This window comes from Poecilia formosa, unplaced genomic scaffold (genome assembly GCF_000485575.1).
Source record: "Poecilia formosa unplaced genomic scaffold, Poecilia_formosa-5.1.2 Scaffold136, whole genome shotgun sequence".
Lineage (NCBI taxonomy): Eukaryota > Metazoa > Chordata > Actinopteri > Cyprinodontiformes > Poeciliidae > Poecilia > Poecilia formosa.
Window position 1 is genome coordinate 627,656 of NW_006800075.1, and position 16,793 is coordinate 644,448.

At 39.0% G+C, this 16,793-nt stretch overlaps 2 protein-coding genes and 2 long non-coding RNA genes across 12 annotated transcripts in view; 2 read left to right on the top strand and 2 right to left on the bottom strand.

The window, feature by feature from the left end:
* nrxn1a (neurexin 1a) overlaps window positions 1-8,492 on the top strand; it is an 84,828-nt gene extending 76,336 nt beyond the window's left edge. For all 9 annotated transcript variants that reach the window (XM_016676587.1, XM_016676592.1, XM_016676590.1 and 6 more), the window contains 2 exons: window positions 2,038-2,113; window positions 4,614-8,492. In XM_016676587.1, coding sequence (XP_016532073.1) covers window positions 2,038-2,113; window positions 4,614-4,915 — 378 coding nt within the window. In that variant the 3' untranslated portion in view covers window positions 4,916-8,492. The remainder of the gene's footprint in view (window positions 1-2,037; window positions 2,114-4,613) is intronic.
* Window positions 820-4,685, bottom strand: LOC107837357 (uncharacterized). The gene is made up of 2 exons (XR_001663378.1): window positions 4,597-4,685; window positions 820-912 (listed from the first exon to the last, which is right to left on the bottom strand). It is a non-coding gene; the product is annotated as an uncharacterized LOC107837357 (long non-coding RNA).
* Window positions 8,493-12,375: 3,883 nt separating the features above from the next.
* LOC107837354 (uncharacterized) lies at window positions 12,376-12,841 on the bottom strand. The gene is made up of 2 exons (XR_001663376.1): window positions 12,605-12,841; window positions 12,376-12,425 (listed from the first exon to the last, which is right to left on the bottom strand). It is a non-coding gene; the product is annotated as an uncharacterized LOC107837354 (long non-coding RNA).
* A 3,273-nt stretch (window positions 12,842-16,114) lies between these two features.
* The window catches only part of fshr (follicle stimulating hormone receptor), a 24,589-nt gene continuing 23,910 nt past the window's right edge, over window positions 16,115-16,793 (top strand). Inside the window, exon 1 of the mRNA XM_007562414.2 lies at window positions 16,115-16,504. The gene's annotated coding sequence lies outside the window, so the exon portion shown is untranslated. The remainder of the gene's footprint in view (window positions 16,505-16,793) is intronic.

A 16,793-nucleotide genomic window follows, 5' to 3' on the forward strand; every position in this document is an offset into this window, starting at 1 on the left:
GTTTGCTGTATGCCTGTGTAGACGAGACTAAATAGAAACAGACCAGTAGAGCATGCTTGGCTGATATAGGAAGTGTGTGTGCATGCGTGTGTGTGTGTGAAAGTAGCAGACAAGCTGTTGAATCTTCTGCAGGCGAGTGTGAGGACTTAGAGCAGGTATTATGTGTGAACTAGGCAGTCAGGGAGGCTTGGACGGCCGCTGGCACTGCTCAGCTGCTCAGGTAGAGACTTTACTCTTTAAGCATGCTTCCTGTCTGTTTATTACTCTGTGCTTTTCTTACATTATTAACATTTATTTGTCTGTATGTCAGCATGTTCTGTTGTTAGACTTTAAAAAGTTGGTGAGAGACGGCGCATCTGGTAGCATTTGCGAGTCGGCAGTAGGGTGTAAATTGATTTTGTTCACTGTGCCCCGCGCAAGAGGTGGATCGATACTCCCAATTGACACCTTCCCATTTGAACAGGGCGGTCAGCTGATTTTGTGATGTCACAAATTCGAGGAGGGACCTTGTAAAATTTTACTTGTTCGATTCTGATTCTGCAGGGCGCGTTGGTTTCTTCGGATCAATGATTAAGCACGATCTGCTGGGCATTGATCGGTGGCAGATGTCACGGGTGATGAGGTTCATGTGCTGGTCGCGTCCTGGCAAAGGCACAGAGGTTTTATTGACTGGCTAGATGCCAGCGGCTAATCTCACCCCAGCTGCGTTTGACAGCCCAGTGGGCAGAACTGATTGGAAACCCAGTGAAGGGAAGAGACAAAGCCAAGCATCAATGACCTAATGCATGTTTCAGGCCAACATAAACCACAGAAGACTTGTTTGGACCACCGTCGTACCTTACAAGGCCTGGGCAGACTTTATTAGACAATAAAGTAATGAAATCTTGTCTTCTGCTGATACAGCCCATGTTCCTACAAAGACAAGTTGATGAGAAAGACATTTTTAGTGGGTTTGTTACTCCAAGACATCATGGACCAATTAGTGCTTTGATTAGACTCCAATTCTCCCCCAGTTTGGATGTAATCTTCCTCTCAAGCTCTGCTGCTCTCACTGGGTTACTAACATCCACTGCAATGCATCACAATCCAATTTTAATTTAGAGCCGGCACCGAGCGCCCGGCATGGTTAAAATGCACGCACACACGTTTAAAAATCTCTCATGCCAAGGCGTCACAGGCAGGCGATGTTTAACGGTAGCCCATGAATATGCGGGGCGCATTAGCGTTAAAGAAAGACAGCTCGCTTTTATCAAAGCCCTCATCTCCTTTTTTTCCTCCAGAACTGCTTGCTCTAAAACATAAAAAGAAAATCCTCTTCATCCCACCATCTATCTTTAACCAACTCTCTCTCTCTTTCTGTCCGCTCCACACTCAGGCAGGAATAGCAAATCAATGCACAGGTCCCCATTGAGGGTGCACACTCCCTTTTTTTTTCTTTTTTATATTCCCCATCATTTTTAACAGCCTGAACTTAGAGTTGCCATGGCAACAGGCGGAGCAGGGATGGAGAGGGAAAAAGGGTGCCTTTTTTTTTTTCCACAGACAGAGAAAGGATCTGTTGTTGAGGTATTCACTTTTAAGCTATAGACAGGTGCTGGGGAGAAAGAAATAAAAAGAGGAAGAGCTTGTTTAATGTTTTGCTGCTTATGCCGCATTTAACTCCCAATATGAGGTGGAGGGAGGCAGGGGGAGGAGGCTGTACACAGGAAGTGGAGAAATAAAAAGGCTGGCTGGAGGAAATAAAAGGGGGAGGGCTGACAGAGCAGGAGATAACGAGTGGTTCCCTTGTGGGTTAAGCAGGATTCATAGTCGTTCCCCCACCCTGCGCTCCTCCCTGCTTCTTTTCTTCTTCTCCTCTTGATGTTGGCTGCCAGCCATTCTTACAGGCCAAAGCGTTGGCAAAAGTGTGGTTGATGGATGTGCTTTCTATGAGCTCAAAGGTGTTGAAAATAAACAGAACGGATGCAGAGCACAGACTGTCTCTGTACTCTGTCTCTTATATTTATTTTTTTAAATCTCCATGTCTTCTCTCCACAGACGGTAGACGACCTGCTGGTCGCGTCGGCCGAGTGTCCGAGCGACGATGAAGACATTGACCCCTGTGACAGCTCAGGTGAGACAAGTGCTAAAAAAATACATGTGTCACATTGATTTCGCTGCTTGTTTTTCATGTGTCGCTCAGTTGTCGTTTTCTTCCCCTTGGTCACTCCCTGCTATGAATTTTTCATTTCCACTTTGGTTTCTGCCTCCTGGCACCACTTTTTATCTTTGTGCCTTTCTCTGCTTTTGCTTACTCCCGTCACCTTCTCCTACTCTTTTGTTATTCACTCCTTATTCTTGGGAAATGTATCTTTTTCTTCATCACATATAAAAAAGAATAGAATAGAAAAAGGTCAGCAGTGATCTTATGTAATAGACCAACACAAAGCAGTTTTTATTTGTGAATTAGAAAAGTATGGGATTCAATGGTGAGCAGCAATGTATAAAAAGTTAATTACACAAACCCTAAATCACTATTGACATTGGTTCCACTAAAGCAAAGGCACTATACTATACACAGTATTTAGTAGAAGTTAATGGTAAAATGCTTCACCAACAATATATATTTAGCAAAAGCTAATACTAAAGTGACATAAAACCATGCTATTACCCGGTAGCTAATGCTAAAGTACAACACCAACATTGTATTTTCCAGAAGGTAATGCTAAAATGCTATCCCAACATGGTATTTAGCAGAAGCTAATGCTAAAGAGCTAAATTCGACCATCTTGATACCCACCATGTGTCAATGATGATTTCCACTGTATGACATTGTCCAAGGAGCACAATCTGTACAGTTAGCTCATTTGCACATGCGCTACAATAAATAGTTCTGGATTATTTACTAGCTATAAAACAACATATTTTCCAGAAAATGTTACAATCCCTTAATGAATGATTGTCATAATTTAGATTGAAGATGATACTCAAGTAGAAATCTGTGTAATTGGACTGTAATGCATACTCTGCTGGACCCGTAGACACGTTTTTATGAGATTTATAGATTGTGTTTTCAGAAAGTACAACACTATCAGTATATGGGATTGCATCCCATAAAACTCTAGTTTTATTACTGCGTCATGTTTGGCTATTGTACGCAGGCAAATAAACTGAGTCTTTTTTTTCTTTTTTTCTTTTTTTTTTCAGAAAATAGTCAAACAGTATAGCAAAATCCAAATAAACAACTTTATGTATATTTGTTGTTATTCTCTTTAAATCAGATTTATTTTAGCACATGCACAAATGAGCTAACGGTGCAGATCATGGAGTGACGATGCAGGACACCTTTCACTTATGGTGTCAGTTTTATAGTTGTTGAGTATTGCTAACACTGCGTCACAACTGAAAATTTACAAAACAGTAAATTTAGTGTTTTAGAATGTATCCAGATAAATTAATTTATGGGACATTAAGTGCACACCTGACTAAATAAATGGTTGACTTAAATAAATGGCAAGGAGGTGATGCAGTCATTTGAATCAGCTGTTCTGGAGCAGGGAAACGTCCAAAACATGCAGAACAGGGTTAGGAGTTTCAGCTCCAATTGGGGCAACAGATGTTTTTACAAAATATTGAGTCAATGGGGTTGAAAACAAATCCATCCTATGCTAAAAAAATATTTTCCTTCCCTTCACAACCACTTTCCAACAAAAGCCTAATGAAGTACATTGAAGTTTGTGGCTAAATATCTTTGCAAGGCTCTGCATTTGGACTGAAATGATTAATCAGATAAATTGTGATTAATCAATCATTGAAATAATTGTCAACTAATTTAGTAATTGATTAATTGTTAACTGGAGTATACAGACTCAAAAAAACCCAGCTTTGTCTTTGTCTGTAAATATGTTTTATCCAGAACTCAAGTGGTGCAGTCTTAGCTTCACCCTTAAAATTCTGTAAAGAAAATCTCCTACTGAACTAATTATTAATCAGTTAATCCAAAAGATAATCACCAGATCAGTCCTACATTTTATTGATGTTAAGTCAAGCAGAAATGGCTGAGCAATTAATGTTGATGTTAGAAATAATTTCTTAGCTTCAGGTGCATCCTTTGATGCAAATCATCAAATGCTGGTTATTTGTATCGGAATGCTGTTATTGTATTTTAGGGTTTTTTTTTTTTATAGGAATTTAATTATTTGTTTATTTCCATCTTTAAATGTATTTATAATATATAAAACGGCTTTGGTGGATAAATAAAAAATCTGTAGAATTTGCTTTTTTTTAAATCTGATTAATCAATTAATTATTAGAATAATCAATAACAAAAGCAATCATTAGTTGCATCCCCGAAATGCATGTCATAAAGTGTAAGAACTATAATTTGTTTGTTCTGGACTTCCTTCATGTCATGTAATCTGCAATCAGACGATATGTAAACAACTTTGGCTCTAAGCTGCAGTTTACACTTGACAGGCTGCCATTGTGCAAAATCCTTATCAAATAATTCATCAAGATGATGCATTTGTCTTCTTGCTCCCCACCCACTGCCTTTGCATGTAATTCAAATTAATAATGCATAAAGCGATCTGAAAAAAATCACATCGTTTTTCTCACCTCTCCTTTCCCTACAGCCCGCCCTCCGCCGCCAGATGTGAAGGTGTTCCCTGGTCCGTCCGAGGTGGTGCGGGAGAGCAGCAGCACCACCGGCATGGTGGTGGGCATCGTGGCGGCCGCCGCCCTCTGCATCCTCATCCTCCTCTACGCCATGTACAAGTACCGCAACCGCGACGAAGGCTCCTATCACGTGGACGAGAGCCGCAACTACATCAGCAACTCGGCCACGCAGCCCAACGGCAGCGCCAAGGACAAACCGCTGGGCATCGCCAAGATCTCCAAGAACAAGAAGAACAAAGACAAGGAGTATTACGTCTGAGGCGGACACGTCTTTCCCCTCCCCCCAGAAACAGACAAATATGCGTACACCTTTATATATAACAATATATGTACATAACTAGATATATTCTCCAAGAAAAAAAAAGAAACAGTCATACACAGGGGCATAGACATGATGATTTTAATGTTTACTCTCCAATAATCACACCTGCACACATTCTGTCAAGCACAAACACACACAGGCAAATCCGCACGCACACATGTAAGCACAAACATACACACACAGATGGACCTGGGGGCCCGGGCCCTCACTGTACAGTATTTACCAATGAGCAGAGCCTCTGACAGGGGCTTGTTTTATGAGCATTAACACCATTCCAAATGAGTTAGAAAGCACCAGTTCAACCACCATTTTGGCTCCAGTCTGGTCTGCCACAGTCTGTTCAGACTGCGAAGGGTGAAAACCAGACTTTAAGTGAAGCACACGGCGGGCCGAGCGAGAGGCAGTGCACCCGAACAAAGATGATGTAAAAGCACTAAGTGTCTCTTCCAAGCTTCTTGGCCTTCCTCCCTGTTAGCAGACAGGACTTGGTGAAGCACAGCGGACGGCGAGGAAACAAGCACACCAGTGGCTCAAAGTTTAGCCCCGCAGCTACAGGACAGGAACTCAATGTGTAGCCATAGAGACGGTGAATTACTACAAGAAAAACAGGCACAGGCAGGGCTGGGTGAGCTGCTGTTGTTATGCTGCAGAGCTGATGTTTTTTACAGCCTCCTGTATAAATCACAACGAAGGAAGCAGAGGAAACAGAGAGATGTTTTCCTGCACAGGATACTTGAGACTTTAGATGCTACCTACAGACACCAGTGGGCCGTGGCCGCTGTGTCTCCACTCGCGTACATACGGCACCACATAAAACAGTCGACACAAAAGGACAAACATTTCCCTGCAGCGCTAAAAACCCACAAAGATCTTCATAACTGACTCTGAAGACAACAAGACGGTGAATTGATCACTACGATGAAGACGAATATCAAGGAACATTTGGACAGTACAGACTTTGGGGAAGGGAGGTGTGTGGGGGGGGAATCTTATTGCACGTGAATTATCTTACTCCGTGTGATTTATACTGCGTTGAAACTCCAGATACACCGCCATCTTAAACTCCACCACCTCGGCTTCAAGTATTCCCAAACATTCGCTTCAAATGGTTTGGTTTTCAACAATAATTTAAGGCCCCGCCCACACTGACGAGAGATTTTAATCACAATCGAAATGGTTCTTCTGTAATTTGCAACTTCTTTGTTTTAAAACAATATTTTTTATCTGTTTCCCAAAGTAGAGATTTGCTTACATCTTAGAAATTAAACAAAGTGCAATAGAAGCCTGTTTTGCACAATGATGAAAATTAGAGGATTAAAATTAATTTAATGGTTTTTTTCCCAATGGCTGCCTCGCCTTGTCCTGATGCCGTTTCCAACCAACGCTAAACGTCAGCTGAATAACTGAAAGACAGGTGTATATAAAGAAGTGTATGGACAGATTTAATCCTTCTGGGTTTTTTTCCCAGGAAGAAAGTCAGAAAAAACTTTGACAGTTTGCTAAGTGTTTCCTTACATTCAACTTTCTTGTTGTCTTTCCATTCTAAGCCTCCTTTCTTCCATAACTGTTGCTGCTCTGTTTTTGTCCTATTTTTTGCATTCTTTGTCTTTCCTTCCTTTTGTTACAATTGTTTCTTCTCCCTTCTCTCTATTTCCTTCCTTTTCTCCCTCGTATCCTTCCTTCCTCTCCTGCATCTGTTATTCCTTGTCTTCTTGCCTTCCTTTTTTCCCCATTTGTTCTTCTTGTCCAGCACCCTTGCTTCCTTCCTCTTTCACTTGTGACTTTTCTCACTTCCTGTCTTTTATTGTTTTTCTTGGTCATGTCCTTCCTTCTTTCCTCTTACTTGTCCTTTATTTCTTTTCTTCCTTCTGTCCTACTTCATTCCTTCTCTCCCATCTGCCATAAATTCATACTAAACTGTCATTTCTTCATGAATTGCTGAAATGTTTAGTAGGGGTGGGATTTTATCATCTTGTCATCTATCATGTTAAAATGTCTTATAATAAGAATTTTGATTTATCGTTGTGATAAATTCCAATTAAGGTTGTATTAAAAAAAAAAACTGTCCATATTGTCAGGATTGTTAGTTCTACTTTGTTCAATGAGAATATCAATTAATATTAATAAATTGGAAAATATGATTAAATGCAGTTACTGTGAGCAGTTTAGTGATACAAATCACGTCTTTTTGTGATTGGTTTCCTAAAGCAACATTTTTCAAATGGAAATGTTTTTCAAGTATTGCAATAGCGCCACAAAATATTGTGATAAAACTTTAAGTCCTATTGCCCACCCTTATTGTTTAGCCTAACTTTGCTCATAATCTTCTTTCATTTTACGTAATGTCGACACTCAACACCTGCTGATGCAAGGACGGTATTAAACCAACGTTTTTAATTTGAATTTCTCAAACCCTACAGAAGTTTACTTGGTTTACTGATAAAAAAATGTTTATAAAGAAAATGTCCAGAGCAGTGCAGCCGGGGCCTGAATATTTGAATTAAATCTCAGTTTGAATCTTTTATTGACAAAATGTGACCATCTGGACTGTGCTGCATGCCTGAGTCTCTGAGCTGTGCTGTGGAGTGGTGGTGTGTCCAAACCCTACAGAGGTTCATTTGGTTTAAACTGGTGGCGGCGGTTGCCATGCAACACCTGGATGTATATCTGCGTGTATCTGAGTTTGCGCGTGTGTATGTGTGTGTGTGTGTGTGTGTGTGTGGGCCTTGCCCTATTTTCTAGTTTGATGTCCTATTGGCCACGCCTACTACACCTGCTCCAATCGACCACCTTTCAAAGCGAAAACCAGCCGAGGAAAAGAACAACCAAGAGAACAAGGTAGATGTTTCCACATGTTGCTAATAGATAGACAAGTCCAGTTCTTGATGCCATCGGCTACACGACACCTTGAGTTTTCCCTCTTTCAATTTACCTCCACGTTCCGTCTGCCCTGACACAACCGTTCTGTTGGGTTTTCCTTACAAACTTTTGAAGTGTGTAAACCCTCTGCAGCTCCTGAATTGACACAAGCAGTGCCATGACTCAAGCAAAGGCCCTTCCAGTTCTTCCGAAAACGTGACCCAACCAGGCGGATGCATGTGATACGGACTGGGGGCTTGGAAGAACATGAAACTGACTGAAGCGTGTGAGATTTCAGTGTATCGTCAAAATTAACAGAACATGTTTGCATATTTTATTCATCCTAAACTGGCCTTTTTGCCCTCTTTTCCCTGATTTTCATCCCCCTCTCTCTCTCCTCCTTCATCCATGTCTATGGCTTTCTTTCCCCTCTATCTCCATGTTGTGTTGCCATTCGAAACAAAGGGAGGCGTCTCCACCGATGGGATCCCACATTTAGGTGTTCATTAACCATGTTTATTTTCTATATGTACAATTTTTCTACAGTATTTACTTTTATTTTTATTGTTACGGTTCTTTGATGAACATAAAGTGGAAATTTATTATAAAAAATAGTTTTGAAGATTAATGAGTAAATAAAATATTACCCAAGTGAGCCTGGAGTGTGTCAGAAGTGTTGGGTTTTCTTTTTTTGCTGCTGTCTGCCTGCAGTCAGCGCTTTAGTCTGTCATCAGGAAACATTACAGTCAGCCATGAAGGCAGATAACTGTCAAATTAAAACTGAGCTGTCAAATTTGCATAAAGTTTTCTAAGCGGAGCTTTAGGCAAAAGAAGACAGACGCTCCTTTTATGTTTGTTCTTTAATTAAAACTGGGCCTATAGCCTGACTGTTTAATACATTCTCCTTTAAGTATGTTTATATAAATACAGGTTTATTTACAGGGTTTTGTAGATTTCATGAACTCAAAACCCATTATGAATAGCATTTAAGTCCTATGCAGAAATATACCATCTGTCGATAAATTTGCATTTACCAATAATAGACGAAAAAAAAAATAGCTAGCTAGCAAGGGAATGTTAGCAGCTAGGTAGCGGTAGCCTCCATGGCCTCAGTCGTCTCGAGCGCGATGAAGAGGTCTGTGTGCGACCCAAAATTTGCCTGACAGAAAAGTCCCGAGAGAAAAAAAACAAAGTTTAAAATATGCAATAATGCAATATAAGATAGTTCTGTCAAGACAAAATGTATATGTGATTAACATATTAAATGCCAATTTAGCTATTTTTATAAATGAATTTAAGACATTTTAAGGTCTTAATTTTAGAAACTTAAGACTTTCTAAGGATGCATGGACACCCTGATTTATGGTAAACCAACTGTAGCTCAAATCCAATCACATTCGTCCATCCATCTGATTATCTTTGCAGGCAGGGCCAGATTTAGAAGGCTAGTGCCATTTATGGTGCCCTATCAGTAAATAAATGAAAATAGGCATTTTACTCAAGCAAATTATGCATTGATAGGTGGGTCGATTTGACATGTCCCATGGAAGATGGCTTCAATTATGGTTCCAAACAGATGTACTAAATAGTTTTAATATTATACACATTAATAAAAATGTAAAAAAATATTAACACACTTCATATAAGCTTATGCGTTTTGCATAAAGTGCAATCTGTCATTAACTGAGAGGCAGGGAAAAGTCTCAACATGTCATCAGCCTTTCACAGGGCAAAACATAAAACAACTATGCACACACACACACACACACACCTGAGGACAATTTAGAGACTAAATAACCTGAAAGTCATGTTTTCGGACAGCGGGAAGACAGCTAGAGAGAACCACACATTCATCGGAAGTAAAAATTTAAAAAAAGAAAAACGATCGTATTAAAACACCCCTAAAATTTAGTCGACAAATATAACAGAGCAGTGATAAATTTTTATAATTTTTACTAAGAAAGTAGATATTAAAGTAGACATCAAATATCCTCATTTCATTTTACATATTTTTATTGTTTGTTGACTAAAATAACAAAATGCATCAAATAGGACACCAAATGTCATTTTAGACCTTTTTTTTACTCCTATAAAAGAATAGAAATTTTGCTTTGACAGTAAAGAGCCAAATAGACCTGCAGTGTTTAACAGAGGTATGTAAACTCTTACATTTTGGGGTATTTTTTGTAGTTTTTTATTTTTACTTTACAGCAAAAAACTTTTATGTTAGTTGATAATTTTACTGTTGATAATTATGAAGTGGGTGGAAAGGGAACCCGAAATGATTGATCATAAGAAAGCCCATCAGATTGATGTACTTCCTGCTTCAACTAAAGGAGCTGCTGGTCATCCTTTTCATGTTACATTACAGGTTTCACCTTCTTCCACATGTATGCTGTGTCACAAACTGCAAGGTAGACGCGTATAAGATTTCCAACGGCTCTCTCCAAACAAGACCAAAAACATGGAGCGCACAATAATTATCCTATCAACAGATTTCTCCACTTGAGCTGTGGACATCTCGGGGCGTCTTGCCTGCTTCTCTGATAAATGCTCCCTGTGTCTGGTCTGTCGGTTTTGGTAGATGGCCACAACTTGCTAGATTTGCACTGTTTTAATTTCATATGATGGATTGAACAGAGCTCAGTGAGATGCTCATGGCTTGAGATCTTGTTTCATAACCCAACCGAGTTGATGATCTCCACAAAAAATAAAAATAAAAAATACTCTGAGGCGTTCATGGCTAGATTTATTCTGAGATTAAATTACACACATGCAGATTCAGCTAAATGACTCAGTTGTGGTAGATTTTATTATTTTTCTGGTTTCATCACAGAAAATCCCAATAAAAGATATTAAAGTTTTTGACAAAATGTGGTACAGTTCAGGAGGTGTGAATAATTTATGAAGGCACTACAGAGAGGTTTTTTTTGTGTGTGTGTCAGTTTAGGTTTCGTTTCAGTTTTATTCAACACTTAAAAGCATTTCTCAAACAATCTGAGCCTAATGGAAGCTGCACATCTTCCCTCCTTTTTGTTTTCACCTTCAGCCTCATCAAAATACAGAAAGCGCCACCTTTTCTTACAGAGTCGTGCTCTGGGACCGCAGACATATAAATACTCCCATGCACACACCAAGCAGGCCTTTGAAGTCTGAGTCAGTGCAGTAAACTGTGCGAGTCTCTGCAGAGTTACTTTTTTTTTTTTTTTTTGCTGGATGAAAGATTCCTGAGACTGCAAAGCTGAGCATCCTCAGGTGAGAGCAGCTACAAGGACCAGCTATTTCAATAAACACCTCCCAATTCTCTCTAGCTTGTTCTTTCGTGGTTTGTTTTTCCGTAACTTTCTGCTGAACAGTCTGTCCTCGACAAAAGGTTTGTGTTCGGCTGTAGCCATCTGCTGCCTCGCTATCCTTGAGAACAGGCAGCCAGCACCAAGATAAAGAGATATTCAGGCTATTTTTCTGGGGAGACTGCAAAACAATTTCAGTGCTAATCAGCACTCAATCAGTAAGCAACAACAGAAGCCTGCAAAATTCAAAGAAAAAACCACAAATACACCAATTATTTAGCAAGTGTGAGGCAGATGTGTTTTTACAGACCAGTGTCTACTTAATTTAAGAGGTCATTTAAATGAGGAAAAAGAGAATATAATCTTTGGAGTATTCTGTGTAATTATTAGAGTACCATCCGGAGCTGGGTGGCTCAGCTGGCTGATCACGAGCAACATGTGCTTCACTCAGCGTTCTCCTGCATCACGTATCCTGTGCATATTGCTGTGTGTCTTCAAACTCTGTCAAATGGCCTAAAAGGACAAAAGGACAAACTCTTGTGGCCAGCCCAGCAATTATGCAAGGGTAAATATATATATAAGAATTGACAATTAAGAATGTTGATGTAAAAAAGAATGTTGATGTAAAAAGTTTCTACAGAATCAATCTACTTTTGTCAACTAGAATATCCTTGTAAATCACCAATCTGAATTATTTTTTTTACTAATTTAACGACAATTTCTATGATGCGGTGTCCTCGTGTTGTCTTTTTGGATCTGTTGATCTAAATAGAGGAAGTATTTGTCAGAACTGATCTATTTTACATATTTGGCTTCCCATAGAAAAAGAAAGAGAGAGAGCGAGAGAGAGAGAGAGAAGGATGGGGGAGAGAGGGATGTTGTTATAGAATCAAAACTTATTTATATTCTGGGTCATCGTACAATTATATTTTTTCTGTTTCATCTTTTAAGTACTTCCATACAGTATATATATTTTCTTTTTTGCATACATTTCTATATCTACATATATAGATAGATATATTCAAAGAATAATTTAGTGATTTACCATTTATTTTTTAAGTTTCATATTTATGTCTTGATTGAAGAAGATGAATATATGGTGTGTATGAGCTGATACAGTATATTAAAGAGGTCAAGGGTCTTCTCTTGGGGGCCAATGGGGTGTCCAGAAATTTTCCAAGGTGGCAACGGCCCCCCTCTGGCCATCTCTTGGGGACGCCACTGTCAGCATGCTTATTTTTGCAAAGGTCTTCATTTCCGTTATCAGCCTGCTACTGTAAGTGCTGCAGATGGAGCTCCTGTCCACAAGGATTAACATAGAAAATAAAGATTAATCTATGCTTTATGGTGAATTATTCTTATCATTATTCACAAGAAAAGTGACAGACAATTGACCAGTGAATTAGGCCAGCATTTAAAAACAACTCTGAGCTATCTTTGACTCCCACACAGATGTTCTAGACTTTAAAGATCTCACCTTCCTGCACTTTCTTCCATTGCCTTCAGTGAAGAAACGTCCTGTTTCTTCCTTCAGCTCAGTCTGGGTCAGGAGCTCCCAGCAGATCAAGGCTCCGTCGTCTCCTCAGCTCTGCTCTGGGTGTTTTTCACTCGACAGGATGCCTGTTTTTCAAATGTAAATAAGGTTCTTAGCACTTTTCAACCAAAAATAGGTATACCTTCTCAACATAAATATTGATACTCGGTGAGAAGGCATTCTGGTGTCGTATGTGGGTGTGTGTGAAAACAGAAAAGATGAATCAGAAACAAGTGTGCTGCAGGCTGCTTAAAATAACTCAACTCAAACGTCAAAGAGACGATAAGACATATAATTAGTTTGGTTCGCAGCGTTTATTGTTTCTCATTTTCAGATTAAATGAGTAGATGGGACATGTTTCCATTCATTTTTTATTTATTTTCTTACTTTGAGGTTTTTCTATTTGAATTTTTTCCTCATTTGATGTCCATAGCTACAGAAAATCTTTGGCTAAACATTTGCCTTCACTCAGTGGACCCAGAGCTTCAAACTGTGATGTGGTAACATCTAAGTTATGTCCTTTAGATTGTTTCTGGTTCTACTGTTTCCTAAATCTCTCTCCATCTTAAACACAGTGCCTTGCAAAAGCATTCACACCCGCACACTCATGTTACAAACACAATCTGCGTAATTCACTGGGATTTGACGTGAAGGACCAACACAGTACGGCATAATTGTGAACGGGAAAGTAAAACGTTGTTTTCAACATTCTTCAGCAATCTGAAAGAATCTGAGTCGTCCATTTCTGTCCATAACCGCCTGTGAAACACTTTGTTGATCCTCCTTTCATTGCAAATGCAGATGCAAGTTTTTTTTAAGTGCATCACCTCCAACTTTACAAATCTAGAAGCAGAAATCTTTGTCCAGTTCTTCACTAAACAGGTGATTTTAGGAGGCAATTAATTGTGCAGCGTTTTATTTAGGGCAAGGGTCTTCAAAGTGGCTCAGAGGTCATTTGTGGTCCTTTGGCTTATTTTCTAATTCAAGAATGACAGCGTTTGCCCCGTTCAGCACAGGTGGTTGATACAGATAGAGGTGTTTTTTTTTTTTTTATGTATTTGTAATCATTTTTATGTATTTGTAATCAGGGTAAAATTATTACCTATATAATCCTCTTACAGTGGTAAAGTATTCAACTTTTCACTACCAAGCTTTTGTACAACGTAGAACCACGTCTCTCCAGAGACTTTTACTGAAAAGCATATTTTGCTGCACCCAAATCAGCTTTAATTTAATTTATTAAAAGTGTCTAAATATAGCAAGCGTTTGGAAAGAAAGTGACCCATTTCCTGTTCTTGTAACTGAGAATAGATTTCTTCAAATCAACCCAAAGGAAACTTGGAGTAGATGCCTTTCTTTAGCATAGTAAATGTGCAAAATCCTCAGATCTGCAAAGAATAACACATTGCTTTCCTGCAAAAAAACAAAACAAAGAAAAATAAAGGACTACGAGTCCAGAAAACCTGCACGGTAATTTAGTCTTAAAGTATATAATTTCAGCGTATCAGTTGCCGTCACCATGACGAATGATGAAGCATAGATAAAGAGGTCCTGCTTGCTTCATTCAGCGCGTTCAGGCTGTGCTAGACTGGATCTTACTCAGTCGCAACGTCAGCTGCCCTGATTTATCACATCCTCACGCCAAAGCAACATCCAAACAAGTTTTCTGTTTATAACCCCCAGAGTTGATGCACATAAATTGTACATATTCTCATCCAGACAGACCTCTGCAGCAGAGAGTCAGTCTGCAGATACAACAGGACCACAAACACTCTGAACGCATCGTACATTTTGACTAGTCGGAGGCGCATTCAGACGTGAACGGAAGACAGAGCCCTGAAACCTGGAACACCTGTTTCATAGACAAAATATATCCGTGAAAATAGTCTGCTTTTAATCCATTCAGCAGGATTTCTGAGGAGGGGGCAGATCAGGCATTTATCGACCTCCTCTGCACAGGTGTGAGGCAATCAGCAACAGATCAATCTGCAAACATGTGAAACAAATAGCATGCATACCGATATAAGAACATTCCACAGATCTTATCTTTCATTTGCTCTCCTTCCTGCAGCTACACTGTTTCTGCTTTTTTTTTTTTGCCTTTTTGTGTGTAAAGAACTGTGGGAGAAGGGATCTGTGTCTATCTGTGCTTATGTGTGTGTGTGTGTGTGTGTGTGTGTGTGTGTGTGTGTGTGTGTGCACGTGTTCATGTCAGGAGCTCAAGGCTGAATTTTTCCCTCTGTGCTGAGGAATAAATCATAAAGATCTATTTTCTTTCAGAGTCCCCACAGCACTCACACGTTTATAGCTGCATATTGTTAGCGACTAGAATGGACGGAAGCAGCCGAAAATGTAAGAGTAGCAAACGTCAATGAATTACTGCCACGCAAGTGTGCTTGAGATGTTGTTAGCTTGTGAATGCAGGGCGTCCTTGCAAGCATCTGAGAAGCCCATCAGGAAAGAATAAAAAGCCCATTGTCAAGTTTTGAAAATCACTTGCAACAAATATGAGATTTAACATGAAGAGAAGAGGGGAAATTATTTAATTTCACCGAATTAAGAGACAAAAGGATGTAATCTAAAACAAAAAAAAGGAAACTTTTATGCATACTGCATGTATGCAAACAAACAGATTACTGCAGGTCATAAGAAAACAAATGGAACTTCAAAAATATTATTGCCACCATATTGGATTTAAGAATGGATGCAAAGTATTTTCTCTCATAATTCCTGCTGTGTAGTTGAAAAATTTGTGTCTAAAAAGATTTTTTTCAGTGTGTGCAAGCATGTTGATTACATTTTTTTTAATTGCTGCCATGTTGCAGATTTCAACATAGCCACCTTGAATTCCAGTTTAGATTTTACTCTAAATTTGCAAGTTATGCTTAATTTCACAGCAAAAATAGAAAGACAAGAGTAAACTATAAATCTGAGACGTGTTTTAATTTTTAAAAAATCACTATAGATTGCCATTTTAAACTCTGCAGTTGTGCTACAGACGAGTAATGCCACAATTCATACTATTCAACAAATCCAGGTAAGAATTAATTACCATGTGCCATGTTTTGAGTAAATTAAATAAACTGGAACATTTTGCAAAACACCAAAATTGTCATATTTTGGATTGTAGAGGACCAAAACGCAGAGACGAAGAAAACCACGAGAGCTGATCAGAGGGAAATGGCTTAGAGAAGCAGGTTTAAACAGCTATGAAGAGATAAAACTGGACATGAATAAGAAATCTTAAAGAAATGAAGCAAAAGCTTAGCATAAAGATACACTTAGGGAGCAAACATATCTGATATTTAAAGAAAATTAATTGATAAAATATATTATGCAATGTAGTACCATCACCATACCAGTAGGTGGCGGTAATGCACACCAAAGCTGTGCGTATTGATGAAAAAAGCAGAACAGGAAACTAGATGTTATCTTTTTTACTTGAACACAGACTTTCTCCTTTTCTTTTGCAACTAATAAATGTGGATCTTTTTCCAGTCAGCCAGTAGAGATTGGTTTTATTTGATCAAGCAGATTAATAATACATGCACACTCCATATGAGGCCATCCAAAAACACAAACACATTATATAGCCAAGTCTGGGATGGGATGATAGATTCATGTAGGCAGTGGCTGCTATTTGCTAACAAGCGCTGTTTTTAATGAGGTGTTATAAAACAAAACAAACAAAAAAAAAACATTTCGGGATGGCCTGGAACAAACCAGGCCCTCGGGGAAACGTCCCCAAACTCCCAACGGCCAAACCGTCTGCCCCGTGATTTCATGGAGGGAAATCCCCGGTCATCCTCCTCAGTGGCGCCGACCGTTGGGCTAAAGACGAGGGTGAGTGGACTGCAGCTTTGTTCTGTTTGAAATCTGTATTTGTGTGTAATGTAGTGTATGTAAAATACTTCTCAGTGCCACAGCACAGTGTATATCTTTATTTGTAAATACTCTGTTCGAGTGAAACCCCCTAAGATATTTACTTCTATTTGAGCGGTCGACAACAACAAACGTCTTCATCACCCTTTTAGGAATATAAATAAACTTTTTTTTAAATGAAGCTATTATTTTTTCTTAGAGCATAAAAAAGTTTTTGAATTAATAAAAAAAAAAATTATATATATATATA